Raw genomic sequence first — 16,507 nt, 5'->3', positions numbered from 1 at the left:
AATTTATTTTTAAAATAATTTTTCCTTGTATAATTATTGCTCAATAATTAACTAATTTAGAATAAATACAAGAAAATATTTTTTTTTCTGCTAACTATTAATATTTTAGAATTTAATAACTTTTTTGTATACTTTATATTTTTATTAGTTATAGTCAAAAATATTTAATTTCCTAATTAAAGTTTTCAGTTTATCATTCAATATCAGTAGAAATCTAATTTTATTCATAATTTTTATAGAAATCTTATTAATACAGATTAATACTTTAATACGTTTATTATTAATTAGTTGTCAATATAATAAATTTATTAAATATTAAAATTATCAAACATATTATGAATAATAATTTATAACTAATAATAATTATTTATTTTCATATAAAAATATTATATTTTAATTTTGTACTGTTCTTAATATCATAGATTTTATTATGTAATTTTTTTAAAAATTAACAAACAATTAAAAATAACTTTTTACTAATTTTGAATCAATTGTAGACTATTTAATATATTTTGATTAACTAAAATTCAAACGAGTAATCATTATATTAATAATAGAGTGATTGTATTATTTAGTGTAACGTTATGTATGAATGTCTATCATATAATGTTTGATCGTTTGTGTGTTTTATTCGACTCTAATATACTCTGAGCCATGAAAACGATGTTTCATTGAAATTGAATGCAATTTAACAAACAATTTGAAGACATTTAAACATCAATTGTATTGTAAATCACGTGTAAATTGATTGACATTTAATGTGTTTGTATTGATTGACAAACACATTGTCATTGATCTCAACCATCGCTGATATCAATCAAACCAAAAAAGTATGTATTTTTGATAATATTTTTGAAAAGAGACCGCATTTTCATTTGACAACAATCTCTCACTTTTTAAATACATTTTTAATACGAAATTATTAAATGTTTTTTATTTAAATTAATTAATATTTCTTTATATTTTAATTACTAACAGATTTGATGTCTTTTACTGAAACAATCGTTAAAAGCAAGTGTTAGTCAAACTGATGCCATCGGCGCCAACATTGGGTGGCCAACAGGCCAATGGTCATCATAATCACAATCAAAATGGCCAAAACAGTTCACCGAATCATATGATGTCCAACGATGATGTCGGCATACGTGACGTGTGGGCATCCAATTTGTTGGACGAGTTTAAAACGATCCGCAAGATTGTTGGGAAGTATCCGTTTGTGGCGATGGACACAGAGTTCCCGGGTGTAGTGGCCCGACCTATTGGTGAATTCAGGAGTACATCCGACTATCAATACCAACTGTTACGTTGTAATGTAGATCTATTGAAGATTATCCAATTGGGACTGACTTTTTTAGACTCTAAGGGAGAGACACCTCCCGGTTACACGACCTGGCAGTTCAACTTCAAGTTTAATCTGAATGAAGATATGTTCGCACAGGACTCGATTGAGTTGTTAACAAACTCTGGCATTCAGTTTAAGAAACACGAAGACGAAGGTATAGATCCCTACGATTTTGCCGAATTACTCATGAGTTCGGGTATTGTGTTGTCGGATAACGTGCGGTGGCTATCATTTCATAGCGGTTATGATTTTGGTTACCTTTTAAAGATATTGACCGACCAGAACCTACCCTCACAAGAGTCACAGTTCTTTGAATTATTGCGGATCTATTTTCCAGTCATTTATGACGTCAAATATCTTATGAAGAGCTGTAAAAATCTTAAAGGAGGTCTACAAGAAGTGAGTATATAATTTAATAAGTTTTTTATATCGTTAAAATTTATAATTTATATTGTAATAGGTGGCGGATCAGCTGGAATTAGAACGTAAAGGACCGCAACATCAGGCGGGCAGTGATAGTCTATTGACAGGAGCGGCCTTTTTTAAAATGCGAGAAATGTTTTTCGAGGATAATATAGATGACGCCAAATATTGCGGACATTTGTATGGATTAGGAACCGCTTTTGTGATGAATGGCAATTATGACGAGTCAAATAACTCTTCAACAATCACTCCGACCAACACAACGACACCTACCACTACATCTGCATAAATAAGATACAAACATAATAGTAGTGCCGATTATTGATCATTAAAATAATGATGATTTTATTATAAACTGGTTAAGTTAATTGTTTTATAACTTCACCGATTTTATACTAGATTTGAGTTTAATTATTTTAATTATTAATCTAATATTATATACAAAAACTAATTTTAAAAGCATATTGCAAGTTATATATAAATTATATATACAGTATATAAATTAAGCTCAAATCAATTTGTCATTAAATTCACTTTTTATCCAAATAAACATACGTTCGTTTTAAAAAAAATTGTTATTAAATTTACTAATTATAAAATTTAATAAAATCTACTATGATTTTAGCTTTTAGTCATACATTTTAAAATAATTTTATCAATCATTATTTTTGTAGTTAACTATATTTTTATTATAATAAATTTACAATAAAAATAACTCCATTAATTAAATTACAAGTTTTGTCTCCAAATAATTAATGATATGATAACAAAAACTATTCGTCATAATAGAAATAATTTCAAAATAATAATATTATTAACGATTTGTGGCCGCATTCATAAATCTTAGCTTAATCTCAGTTGAAACACAATCCAGTAATTAATTTGTTGGTTTACAAACTTAAGCTGTTTTTGGCGCATACATTGATGAATTGAAAAAAAACATCAAATAATTGTCAATCGTATATATTTTGAGTTAATCTTAAAATAAGTTACGGTATGTATTAACAACATGTCTTAGATCTTGTACAGCAAATTCAAATTAGTTGACAATAATCCATGTTTCAATCCTACTGTAAATTAATTAATTAAATTTTGAAGTTATTTAATAGTGATAACAGATTGAAATAGAAATACAAACTAAGCGATTGTTTTTCATATAAAAAACTAGTTTCAATCAGAAATCAATAATTTATTGAATACAGTCATAATAATAATCTCAAAAAAAAATCGTATATATATTTTATTTACAATAATAGTTGTGTGCAATCATTAATATATTATAGTTATGGACGGTATTGAGTTTCAATTATAATTTCCGCAATTACTTTACAATATCGTATATTATATATATATGGGTAAAAGTTTCTCTCATATCCGGTCATTTGTCTTAATTAAATATATTATCAATAGCTTTATATATCTATATATATATATATATATATATATATATATATTAATAATAATCAGTCGACTTCCACAATAATAGCCTCTCCGGCATCGAGTCTCAGAAATTTCATATAAAGAAACTCTTTTTCGCGATTTCTAACACTTGATATTTTAATTCGAGAAAAATGAAATTTATCGGAAAAATCTTTGATTTTCGGTTTGAGACCAAAATTGGCAAATAATATGTAACGGAATCGTGTGTCGGGTGGGTCTCCTCTATCGAAATAACGCTCTAATACTAACTGATTGTCGTCTATATAATGAAACAAATAGTTGCCGTGTTTTCCCATTTCTTCGATCTCGAAATAATCACTTCTGAATGCAAGCAATTCATTGAACCTTTTGATGGATTCGTTTTGCTTTAAGACATTAATTTGGGTATAATTTGGATGAATTGGTAGCCACGGTCTCGATGTGTTTGATTGAGTAAAGTTAGCGTACAGAGTGGACATCCACGGCATCGGACATAATTGGCCGCCTCTATACTCCTGTAATAAACACAATAAATAAACACAAATATGAATAATGTATATAATTAGGAACACAAGCAATACATACATTAAATTAAATAAAATAATGTCAAACCATGTCTTCAATTAATTATGCAATACTTGTTCCGCAAATCTCTAGTTATCACTGATATATCAATTTGTTAGACAACTATACAAAGTCCTTACTAAGTCTATACATAAAACTGATATTTAATTTTTCATTAAATCAAATGTCACTAACATTTTACATACAAGTGTTATATTATACAGTATTTCATAAAACAGTATAATATTGAATAAATCTTAGCTTATTATCAAAACTTGTATATTAATAATTAATATAATTAATAATTCATATCAATTAATCATTAAAAGTAATTATTATGAAAATATCATTATATTATTAATAGAAATTTAGATTAAAAATTAATGAATTTATGTTATAAATATGAGAATAAGATAAATACAAATTGTAAATGTGATAAACATTTTTATAAAATCAATTATTGATATATTAATTGAAACGTTTGACACAAAAACAATTGAATTAAATAATGTTTTGCAGAGTTTGAGTCAAAATTGATTTGTCAAATATAATTGAACTGATTTGACGATCAATATTTATTTATAGCAAACACTTTACTTTCAATTGTATTGTATTATATAAGAGATGGTCAACTGATCCGATGAAAATAAATAATTGCTATACTTTAATACAATTATATGTTGAGACTTAAATGTTATGTATTGTATTGTTTGAATAATTAATAATAAAAAACAGATCACATTTTTATATAATGTACATAATTTATATCTAGTAAATGTGATTAAATTTTTTTATGTAATTAAATTTTGTGTTTAAATGTATAAATTACTATTAAATTGCATAAATAAATTGTTAAAAGATTTATATGTTTATATCAAATTCAATCTAAATAAATATTTAAAAAATAGAGAGCTTTATATTACAGTGATATTTCTATTTTGTATAATATATACAGTAATACTGTATAAATTGCAAGTGTTTTACATTTTAATGTTTGATAAATATTTTTAATGAAATTGATTTTCCTATTTAATTATATGTCTTAAAAAAGTAAGATCACATTAAGTATAATGTAATTAACAAAATGACATTCACTATTCAACTGTTACTATCTTTTATGTAATTTATTATAAATTCAAAATAAAAATCGTTTTACAAATCAATTTTGTATATTTATATATATATATATATCTAAATTATTAGAGAAACTATTGAAATATTAAAATAATATATTAATACAAACAAAACTTCATTGTCTTTTTAATGATTTTATTTAATATAAAATAATAAAGTTTTCTTTTTTAAGAATTTTTTCATGTATAATAATATAATGATGTTTAAATTTATATGTTTTCATAATGTTTTTTACTAAATCTTGTATATAATGAGATATAATTTTTGTTTGTTAACTCAGCAAAGACTACACTATATATTAATATTAATTTTCTTTTTTTAATATGCAGTACTTGTGGTACACATATTTATTATAATAACTTATAAGAAATAATGATATTAATAAAATACACAAATGTATGTCTCATTTGTAAGTAACTTATTTTCATCGTTTATATAATATAAAGCATAAGTACTATATATACAGTAATTGTCTAACGAAACATATATTCATTACACACATATTGTTTAGTACAGAATATTCTGTTAATGTACTAATTGGTTGATTCCCTAACAAAGAGAGCACTGTTTGCCGATTGCATTACCTTTTGTGTGATGGGATCGTATGTGTCTTGTAATGCAATCTCGTCGCCATAAAACCAGCTGACAGTCCCCGGTAACATCATTAACAGGAACGACACCGTCATTGTATATTGACTACCAATCCTTGTGGCCAAACGGGATCTAAATTTTATGATTATATACTTTAATATTTATTGCATATTATACTGTATTATTGGATATTCAGTTTATGATAATATCAAATATAAACTAATATATGATGTAATTTAATACGGCATATGTAAAGCAATTTATAAATTTTTATATGATATCTAAAGGATTATATATCATAAGCAAACAATGCTTAAGAAGTTGATTGACTGACTTAGTGTTTGTCAAATGTGTTAAAAAATGTAAACCTTTCGACATCGCCGACACTCCAGTGAATCCAAGGCATTGCCGGCGAATTAAGAAATATGGCGTTCACTTGATCTCTAATGGTCTCAGTTTTATTGATATCAATATTTAACTGAACATCAATTACATCAAAATAAGAGTTGATATCCAAGTGTTTGTGTGAGCCGTTAGTGGCAGTGTTGGTGCTGACTGTCATGTCATTAGGCGCTAATGGATTTCTCATATAATTTAACAACAATTTATGCCTCTTTTGCACAAAACTATGCGAACATATGAGCACTTTGTGAGCACCGACACCAACTCCCGGCTCATTCACCACGAGGTTGGCTCTCAGTCTTAATTCATTTAATATATCATAGAGAGTGGCCTCGTTATCGACATACATATGCTCTAAGCGTTTCAAATAAAAGCCATCAATATATTTGAGCCAATAGTCTATCACTTGAAACATCTTATGGTGAACTCCTGGATGAGACCAATTGAGATGAAGGCGTCCACCAAAATGTGACTTAAAATTAAGATTTATTTTATTACTAATTATTTGATTAATAATAATTAATTAATTAAGAAAAATGATTACATTTTTATGAATAAAATCACTTTGGAGTCGATCTGTCGCAGAACTTGATGTCCACTCTTCGTCCTATTTATTAATAATATTAAATCACATCCATATGTCTTAGGAATCAAATTATATGAAACATTGAAATCATTTCCTTAGAGTCAGTCATGCATTACATCCATTCATATATTGATATTAACATTTTTATTATATAATTTATATAATATAAATACTATATAAATAGTACTGTACTGTAACTTATATACCTTATCTATATATTATATATACAGTACTGTATATATGGGTTATTAAWGTATTAAATATATAGGAATACTTTGTCTTAGCAAAAGACTGTTAGTAAAAGTTAACAAAAAAACTTATGAAATAATGTCTAATGAATAGATACAAAGCAATTGATGAACAATTTGTGAAATACTCGGTACCCCTCAACCTCTCATTGTTAATATCACAATACAATGCAAATATTGTAACTTATATATCAAATAGTACTGTATTTGATAACATAATACCACAGATTTGATATAATGTTCAGTGACTATACTGGATGTGATGATCACTGACTTGTGACATAAGAGTAATAATAATAATAATATTAATATAAATAGTGTAATAAACTTACATTAAGCTGATCTCCGCTGACGTTAACATAAAAATATTGATACTCTGACTGTGAGGATCTATTCAATAGATAGTGTGCAGCCCAGGGATGTTGATCTGATGTCCAAACGATATTTATATCCAATATTATATAAATTTTTGATTTGTGTAACTCTTTAACCTGAAACATATATTACATTATAAAAAAATATAGTACCAAAAGTGTCTGGTTAAGTTTAATCTATAATTTTTAATACTATTTATAACATTTTCAATGATAAATAACATTATATTTATATACCGTACAATATATAGTATAGTACAGTAAAAAGTGGCACTCAATGATACTAGACTTGATTATAACTATAAAGTAAATGTGTCGGAAAAGGCATTAATGACAAAAAATAATTTTACACAAATATACAATACTATACTGTACTATTTTATAGTTACTTTAAAAAAGCTATTAGTAATAATGTTCAAAAAGCAATTGTATAAATCATAAATTGCTGACCAATTCAAGAAAGTGATTCATTTTTCCTAAGTGTGGATCAACATTATAGAAGTCGAGGACATTGTCATATCTGTGTGGATAATCCAGTGCTGAAAATATAGAGTTAAGTCGGACGGCATTAACGCCCAGTTCTTTAAAATAATATATTTTATCGCGTAATCCGTTAAAATCTCCAAAGCCGTCGCCATCCGAGTCCTTAAAAGAGGAAACAAATATTTCATAAAATGTTGATCTTCTCCACCAATTGGTTTCAAACATGTGGTCATCAATAGTGTCAACGTCGAGATGTTTGTGTCGCCAAATAAATATTATAGTCATTAAAACAATAAGACAACAAATTAGTATACATAACGTAACACTAAACACAGTTTTAAAGGCAGAAAAATAGCACAGAGTATAGTCACGAGTAAAACGCTTTCTTTTCGACAAATATCTGCTTCGGATGTCTTTTGATATAGAGTTCTGCATTTGTGTCCACAAAACATCCGTACCATTGGATGGATTCTCATTAAGACATGTTGTTGTCGTATGAGTTGTTGTGGGTGTCGATAATAATAGATATCGCATACTCTGAAAGTCCTGTATAGAGTCTTCCAGTAGTCGAGTGGCACTATCATTGGTATCACTATCACTTGATGACGATTTACTGATAACTGTGCCATTACTTACAATCAGATTAGGGTTTGGCTGACAATTCATAGCAATATTCATATTATTTTGAACGTAACAATCTTCGGACATTTCGTCCAATACTTGAAAGCTGACTCCTTTGGTAAATCGCGTGGTCTGACCAAAGGTGATGCCATCCGACAAATGCGAAAGATGTAGTTCACTGGCCATTACATCACACTTTCATCTATTTTGACAAACAATCAAATAAATCAATCCATTAATTTCAATCATATAAAAGCTTTTCTTTAATTTAATTACTGATATATACCGGTATTATAGGGAAAAGACAACACTTTGTTATTGATTAACAATATTTGCTTTTATGGCTAATTTATATTTGATTCATTAGTAAGTATTTGTTAGTTTGAATGCAATAGTGTATCAAAAGTTAATTGATTTGATAAAAATTTGGTCAAACATTACTCATATTCTAACGAAATCAATAAAAATCTTTAGTTTCATATAAATTCATATCAATAATAATATTAGTTTTTAATTCATTATATTTAGCATTTTAGTAACCTTAAGAACTTTAGTAAAAACAATAACGATTATTGTTTATAAAAAATATTGTAAATAAAATTATATTTTTATTGAAATTATTGTAAGTTTAACTTACTTTGACAACACTTAATAACAACAATTATCTGGTGTTGATTTGTGGACTAGTGTTTCGGTACTCACTTAGTACCACTTCATCAGCACAGTTGCGCTGATAGTTATAGACATACCAGTGCTTTAAGCCGTACAGGAAGTCAGTATTTGGGTTAGACATTTGATACATAATTGAATAGTTTATATTATCTATATATTTATATTATTTATTTAATCATTATTCCCAATAATTGTTGGGAGTTTTTAATTACAAAAATATATATTTGTCATATTGTTTATTTGAGTTTGAATTTATAGATATTATTACAGTATTATTAAAATATTGAATAATCAGATACAAACAAAATTGATACCAAAATTCAAATATTAGTTACATTAGTTAATTACATAATTTAATATTCTGTGCAATAGTTACCGGTTCAATTAGTGGACCGGTTTCTATTGCTTAGCACTAATAATATCTGTAATAATATCTATAAATTCAAACCCAAATATATTTTTATTGATTTTAATATTTTTCAAATTTCAATGACAACTATATATAGTATTGTTTAGAATAATAAATATTCAATAATATTAATTAAATATAGATTAGATAAAGTGTCATATATTAGTCATTGTTATAGTTATATATTATTATATATTTTTAAGAATTTTCTGTCACTTCATTGAAGTACTTTTAAACAAATCTATGTTATATTGATTTATAAAATAAAATAAAAAAGTAAAAAGTTGTTAAAAACACAAAATGTATTAAGTTTTAAGACTTCAATCACTCCACCCATTAATGTTTGAGACAATCAAAGCAAAGACATTGGTCTCAAGTTTGATGTTATGTTCAGAACAACACTTCTTCACTTTCTTTAGACATAAACTTCTAATATATCATTGAATTTGATTTTTGTGTTCACTTTCTTCGCCCAAACAATTCGTTTCATTCAATGGATTGTTTGATGTGTTTGTGTTTCAGAGTATTAAATGAGTGAAACACCAGTAAAACATTTCGTTTATTACATTTCATTAGATTTTCGTTATGGCAGACAAACCATAGTTTCATCGAAAAGAAATTGAGAAAAAAGAGAAAAAGAGAGAAAGTTTAAGTATTATATGATATCCAACTGTAAGGTCAAACATATAGTGTATAACTAAATGCTACGAAAAAACAAACATTAGGTTTATTTGTTTGGTGCCATTAAATGCCTTAAATATTATTGTTATTATCGATTTTGAATCGACATTCAAAGTGAAAGAAATGTAAACTTTTTACCTAATTATCCACAACTAACTCTACCATTACTATCATTACTCGCACTTTATTTATATTAAAGTCATACAAAACACCCGACAGATAGGATATTAAATGTATATTATTTTTGATAAATATATATTATTTAGTTTATTTAGAAAAAAATAACATTTAATTTCTCTTATTGAGAGCACCATTAAAATTATTTATATATATAAACAATAAAAAACATTGGCAAACTTTGCGAACAAATTGATATTAGAAAAAGATAAAAATGTGAATAAATGTCACTAATATAGTAGTCTAACAAACTATTATAATATAACATATCAAGTGTTGTGTTAAATAAAGGAAAATAGCGACTCAAGAATCATATGATTATTAGTTTTACTTTTAAAATGTTAAATAAAATAAGAAAATTATTTAACCAAAAGATTAGGTAAAAAATAAAAAATTATGAATGAGTTAAATAAATTTATACTATATTTAAGCATTTGATTGTAAAGATGAAACTTTTGAGACTCTATTATTATACTATATGTTTTGAAGTTATATTATATAATTATTTAAACATAAAACTATATAAATATTATACACTTGCTTTTATGAGTTTCTCATTTTTATATAAAATTTGTTTTAAATGGCAAACACTGTAAAAAGATAATGATTTTAGAATAACAAAAATTTTATATTAAGTAAATGTCATTTTTATAACGTTTCAAGCAAATGATATACAGTTATAAAATTACAGTATATAACTATATTGTATAAACATTTTTATAAGCATAAAAGCAAAATAAATAATATAAAAATAGAGAAAATAAGAGATAACTTTTATCTCTAAATAATATATATATATATATATATTGTAAACTAAAAGTAATCTTTTCATAAACTTTATCATTATATTCAACTCAGTTCTGGTCACTTAAAATAAAAAGCCATTTCTAGTATTAAAAGACATTGTATTTTTTAAAACATAACTATAACTGTTAGAAATTTGATCAGAATATAATCATAGACATTGAATGTCTGAAAAAACAATTTATGAACAAAACATAATTTGCTATTTAAATTTTATTTGCTTTCCCCTAATATTTATCTACTATATTATACTGGTATAACAACTACCACTTGCTATATGTAAACTACTTTTCCTAAAACACTCACTAAAAATATAATTTATCCGTTTTTTCTCTCAAAACACTTACTTTAAAGCATTGATGCGAACAATGCTTTACATGAGAGATATCATTTGATGTGAATAAATAAATGAGAGAAAAAAAGAGAGAATGAAATAAATAAAGAAAGAAAGAGAGAGAGAGAGAGAGAGAGAGAGAGAGAGAGAGAGAGAGAAAGAGAGAAGTGATGGCAATATAAATGAATCGAAAGATATCACTATTTTTCTGGTATTACAGTGTATTCTCTGAATTATTTTTTGTTGAATGCTTTAAACACTGAAATAGTCTCACATTTATACACAGAAACCCTTATTAACACATAAGGAAACTAACTTTCAAATGATAGCAAAACTTTTTAACTATATATTTGGTCAATACTATCATCTCTTTTTTAGATGTATTTCAGATCAACTCTTATAGTGAAGAAGTTCGTCACACTCTTTGGCTTTGTATTGCTTAAGAAAGAAAAAGACAAACAATACAAAAAAGTTATCAAAATGTGAGACAAATATTACATATACTGTATATATGAGAGTAAATGAAGAATTCATAAATTTTGTCAACTGATCCCTCAAATTCTCACCAATTGCTGCTCTATTCATGTGATTATCTAATAAAAATAACTGATACCCAATGCAACTAAATGTTTACCATAAGTTGTTTGTCATAAGATATACCAATAGATTTTGATAATATATTTGTGATATAAATAAGAAATAAAATTTATTACTCTATATATATGATATTATGGGTAATGGTATTGTTGAATATTTTATTACAATAATATTGTTCACATATTTATAATATCACCAAATAAAAGCAAAGTAAGCTATCAAATGATGAGAAAGTGTCTGTATGTGTAAAACAAAAGCAAATCAATAGCCATATATGCCATAAATATTATATATAGATAGTGAGTGATATCACTGTGTATTAGATGGCATCAAATTATTGGACTGTTTATCGATAGGCGCCGACAGACACATATAATACTTTACTAACTGTGCCATCAATGCCTTCATTGAGAAATGGGTTCACTTTTTGCATTAATACCACATCTCACGAGAGATGCAATCACTTGTCTGCTATTATAAGTAAAGAGAGAGAGAGAGAAAGAGAGAGAGAGAGAAGAGAGAGAGAGAGAGAGAAAGAGAGAGAGAAAGAAAGAGAGAGAGAGAAAGAAAGAGAGAGAGAGAGAGAGAGAGAGAGAGAGAGAGAAAGAAAGAGAGAGAGAGAGTCGTTAGGCAATGCTATTGAATGCCATTAATCAAAATGATATTAATTCACATTTCCTTTCTTCAGAGGCACACATCCCTCAAACATAAGACTATTGCCTAATAAATAGCGGACCAATGGTTTACTACAAAAGATATTTATCAGACATATATGAAAGTAATTATACAATACTTATGAGTCTAGTTATTGCATCAAAATTTAGTTATCAGTAAATATTATAAAGTAATTTATATTATATTATATATTTTTTGGTCAATTTTAAGTCAATCTTTCAAACTTTTCAATGTTGATATGTTTGTTAAATATTATCATTTATGTTATATTTTTGAAGAGAAATGACCACAAATTTGTTGCAACAATAAGTCACTCATCCATTAATGATTAGGTTTGCATTAAAATGCAGTATATATTCACACAAAATAAATGTCTATACATTGAGAGATAGAGTGTTATCTAATGGCTCATTGAGGCAAATGTCTCATTGAAAATGTGTTGCACTAATGAGCCTTATGTTTGTGCTGTCTATTCAGGCAATTATAACAATATTATAAGTTATAAAAACTACTATTAATGGCAAACTACTACTGTATTTGTTAAAATACTCTATAAAACTTTATTATCACATTTATTACTTAATAACTCGGATTAATATTCCAAAAGATGACATTAATATTTAAATAAATAATATTTATGTATAGAATATATCATTGGATAATATGTATAAAGAAATTAACAAATAATACTGTTTTTATATGAAAACCATTTTCCACTAATACCATCAATGGTTATGACATACAATTGTTGACATTCATAGTGTAAGAGTGACCCAAAACTATTATTTGTCTCAAATAATGTCAGTCTATCAATAAGATTGTAACAAATGATAAAACACATCATAACCTTTATATAAGGTTATCTATAACTAGATTTGTATGAATTTATTGAAAACCGATGAGAGTTTCCATTAAGTGAACTATCGGTTCACATAAGGCATTGATATAACAATTTAATACCAATAAAGTTGTCACAAAACACATATCCAGACAATGATTGTGTCACTGAAATCACTAAAATTATATAAACAATACAATCAAATGATAGAAATTGCAGAAAACATTTTTTAAGACTCAATCACTTAATAATAGTTTTAATAACAGTCAATGCATTTGTCATATTTAATGTTTTTAAACACATTTGTAAAGTTTGCAATTAATGTTTCTATTGATTATAACATTTGTATTATAAAATTGTGTATTTCTTTTTGTGCCATAAATTGATTCTTAAAAACAACTACTCTATTATTTTGTCGTCAAAATATAAAAAATTATTTCATTTTAAAAAAGATTTTATTTTTATTACAAAATATTGTGTTATGTTTGAGTTATTTTTATAAAGAGTTTAGTAAAAATTATAATTGAATTGATATCTCAAATATAAGCAATGCATCAATCGATTTATTGAACCTTTTTTATTGTGTATTGTTTTTCACTATCTAAAGATTAAATGGAGTTTTATTTCAAATTATTTTAGCGATTCAACTGAAAAAAGTATTATTTTTGCTAATGAATTGAATCCAAAAACACATTTCTATATTTTAATTAACTTTTCACTGTTAATAAATAATTATAAAATAATTCACATGTAATATTATATGTGAATTTCATATTATATTAACTAATAAATTAGTCAATTTGATAAAATAAAAATAATTTAATTTAAAAACATTATATTTATAGAATATGAAAAAATTTGCATTTTTATAGTTCATATCAATTAATAGCAAAAATGTTCATTTGATTTAAACTCATATAAACTTTAAATACACGACAAACTTGAGTCCAAAATAGTTAGCTTCGGGTTATTCTAATTAATATCTTTTGAAAAATAAATATTTGAATTAATTTATAGTTAAATAATTTGTTAAATTAGTTGTTGCAATCAATAATACACAATAAATCATTTTGTTAAAATTTTATTATATATATTTTAAAGTTACAAAAATTAGAATTTTATTTATTAATTATTTATTTATAAGTATAACTTTATGTGATATCCGATTTTTATAGTATTTTATACAAATTTAATCTTATTATCAATTGTTTTACTATAAGTTTATATTTAATTTAAATACAATGTTTTGATAAAAACAACGATTTTTAATATAAAAATTGACATTTTAAAGAAATGTTTAATAAAAAAATAATAATAATAATTACTAAATTTCTAAGGAGTGTTTAAAAATCTGTTATATCTAAACATGTGATTCCTATTGAAATATTTTCAAAAAATACATTTCGGACTTTAAATGTATTTAAAAACACAGTTTCATTAGTGAGTTTGACTAAAATATAATCAGTGAAATTAGATATTAAATTAAAATAAAAATTTTGTATTTCATATATAGTTTGCAAATCAAATAATGATTGTCAGTTCATTTATATACTAATTATAATAATATATAAAGATAAACATAATAATAAATATATATTTTATATATAATATAAATATTACTTATTTACTAATTTGTAGAATTTTAATTCAATTATAACTTTATAATATAAATATTCAATTCTGATTTATTAGAAATTTATTTAATAGCCATCTATAATTATTATATTTGAATTGGTTCATAACATATACATTTACTGAAACCGCCCAATGTATTGATATTTTAACACTTAAATATATTTTTTATTTACTTTATATATGTATTTATTGAAATCTTATTAAAATTATATTATCCTTTAAGGCATATGTAGAACATAATGACATTTTTAGTATTATATTTGTTATACTATACTTTTTTACAATTTGAATAATTTACTATATTTGTCATTTTATTACCAAAATAATAAAAAATTTATAAAATAATAATTTATTTTTAAAATAGATTTTACTTTTTTGATAATAGGATAGAGAGGTTTAAATATAAAATAATACTGATATTTTATATGCATATAAAATAAAATTTTTGTATAAAGATTTTTAAATAATTTATAATTATAATTACTTTTATTTAATAATATAACTGTATAAATAATAAGATATTAAAAAACTACAATTTTTCACAAGAATTTATTTATGTTCAATTTTATAGCAATATATAATAATAATACTTATAATTAACATTACATCACATCAAACCAATCTAATGTTATTTGACTATAAAATCTATTTTATTATAGTTTTAATCGTGAAAATACTTAATTAAAACAAAATACCAAACTTTTGTACATACAGTTTAACTTTTGTTGTTATTGTTGTTATTAGTATAATAATCGCATTAAAGTAAAAGTGAATCCAATGTTGAAGTGCTACACAAGTTTTTGACACAACTTTTGACACAAATTGGCAAATACTGGGACATAGTTTTGGAGACACAATGTCTTAACTGTAAAATGTTTGATAATATTGGACACGAATTAAGTGTTTATAAGAAAAACGAATTCACTATCGAAATGACTGTTCCCTAGAATTTCACAGAATATTCTGATAGAGTGTTTGCAGTGAATGTAAGCCTAGCATTGCATCGACTGACTTATACGCCAGTCCTGTACTCATGAATACCAGTGCTCTCTAACTGTTTGCCATTATATTGATCGATAAACTCAAAGCAATATTCCGTATTTTCTTTAATACAAACTATATATTTTAACTATATATACAGTATATATATATAGTATAATATATATTATATATTATAATTTATAAAAAACTTTTTTCATTTGCAACCTCTTTACTAAAACTCTACATTCAATATGTTTCACACTAACAAACAAATTACTCGACAAGAGTTTTATCCCTTTTATGTTTTGAAACAAATAAAATGCAAATTTACTAAAAATTAAGTCTAATTTTGTTAATAAATTTAATAAAATTTCTGCACTAAAAATTGAATAATATAAATTTATATCCAAACAATTATATACAGTACAAATATATTGTATACGCATAAGCAATGTTATCGTTTAAAACTAAATTTAATTATTTATGTGGTTTTTAGTTTTTCAAAAATTTACTAAGA

The 16,507-nt window shown here is 24.8% G+C and overlaps 2 protein-coding genes across 2 annotated transcripts; one reads left to right on the top strand and one right to left on the bottom strand.

Moving 5' to 3' along the window:
• The first annotated feature begins 604 nt into the window (after positions 1-604).
• Positions 605-2,105, top strand: LOC128951705 (CCR4-NOT transcription complex subunit 7-like). The gene is made up of 3 exons (XM_054296960.1): positions 605-830; positions 979-1,741; positions 1,803-2,105. Exons 2-3 carry the CDS (start codon positions 1,031-1,033, stop codon positions 2,052-2,054), a joined length of 963 nt encoding a protein of 320 aa, XP_054152935.1. The 5' UTR covers positions 605-830; positions 979-1,030; the 3' UTR covers positions 2,055-2,105.
• Positions 2,106-3,228: 1,123 nt separating this feature from the next.
• Positions 3,229-15,967, bottom strand: LOC128966290 (alpha-glucosidase-like). Its single transcript, XM_054313137.1, has 7 exons — positions 15,722-15,967; positions 7,534-8,389; positions 7,042-7,200; positions 6,420-6,482; positions 5,842-6,347; positions 5,467-5,605; positions 3,229-3,699 (listed from the first exon to the last, which is right to left on the bottom strand). Exons 2-7 carry the CDS (start codon positions 8,371-8,373, stop codon positions 3,229-3,231), a joined length of 2,178 nt encoding a protein of 725 aa, XP_054169112.1. The 5' UTR covers positions 8,374-8,389; positions 15,722-15,967.
• Positions 15,968-16,507: the final 540 nt, after the last annotated feature.

The sequence above is a fragment of the Oppia nitens genome, unplaced genomic scaffold (assembly GCF_028296485.1).
Source record: "Oppia nitens isolate AA-2021 unplaced genomic scaffold, nextdenovo-longstitch-racon4-pilon3 scaffold1_pilon_pilon_pilon, whole genome shotgun sequence".
In the NCBI taxonomy this organism is placed as follows: domain Eukaryota; kingdom Metazoa; phylum Arthropoda; class Arachnida; order Sarcoptiformes; family Oppiidae; genus Oppia; species Oppia nitens.
This window is presented reverse-complemented; position numbering and strand designations above follow the sequence as displayed.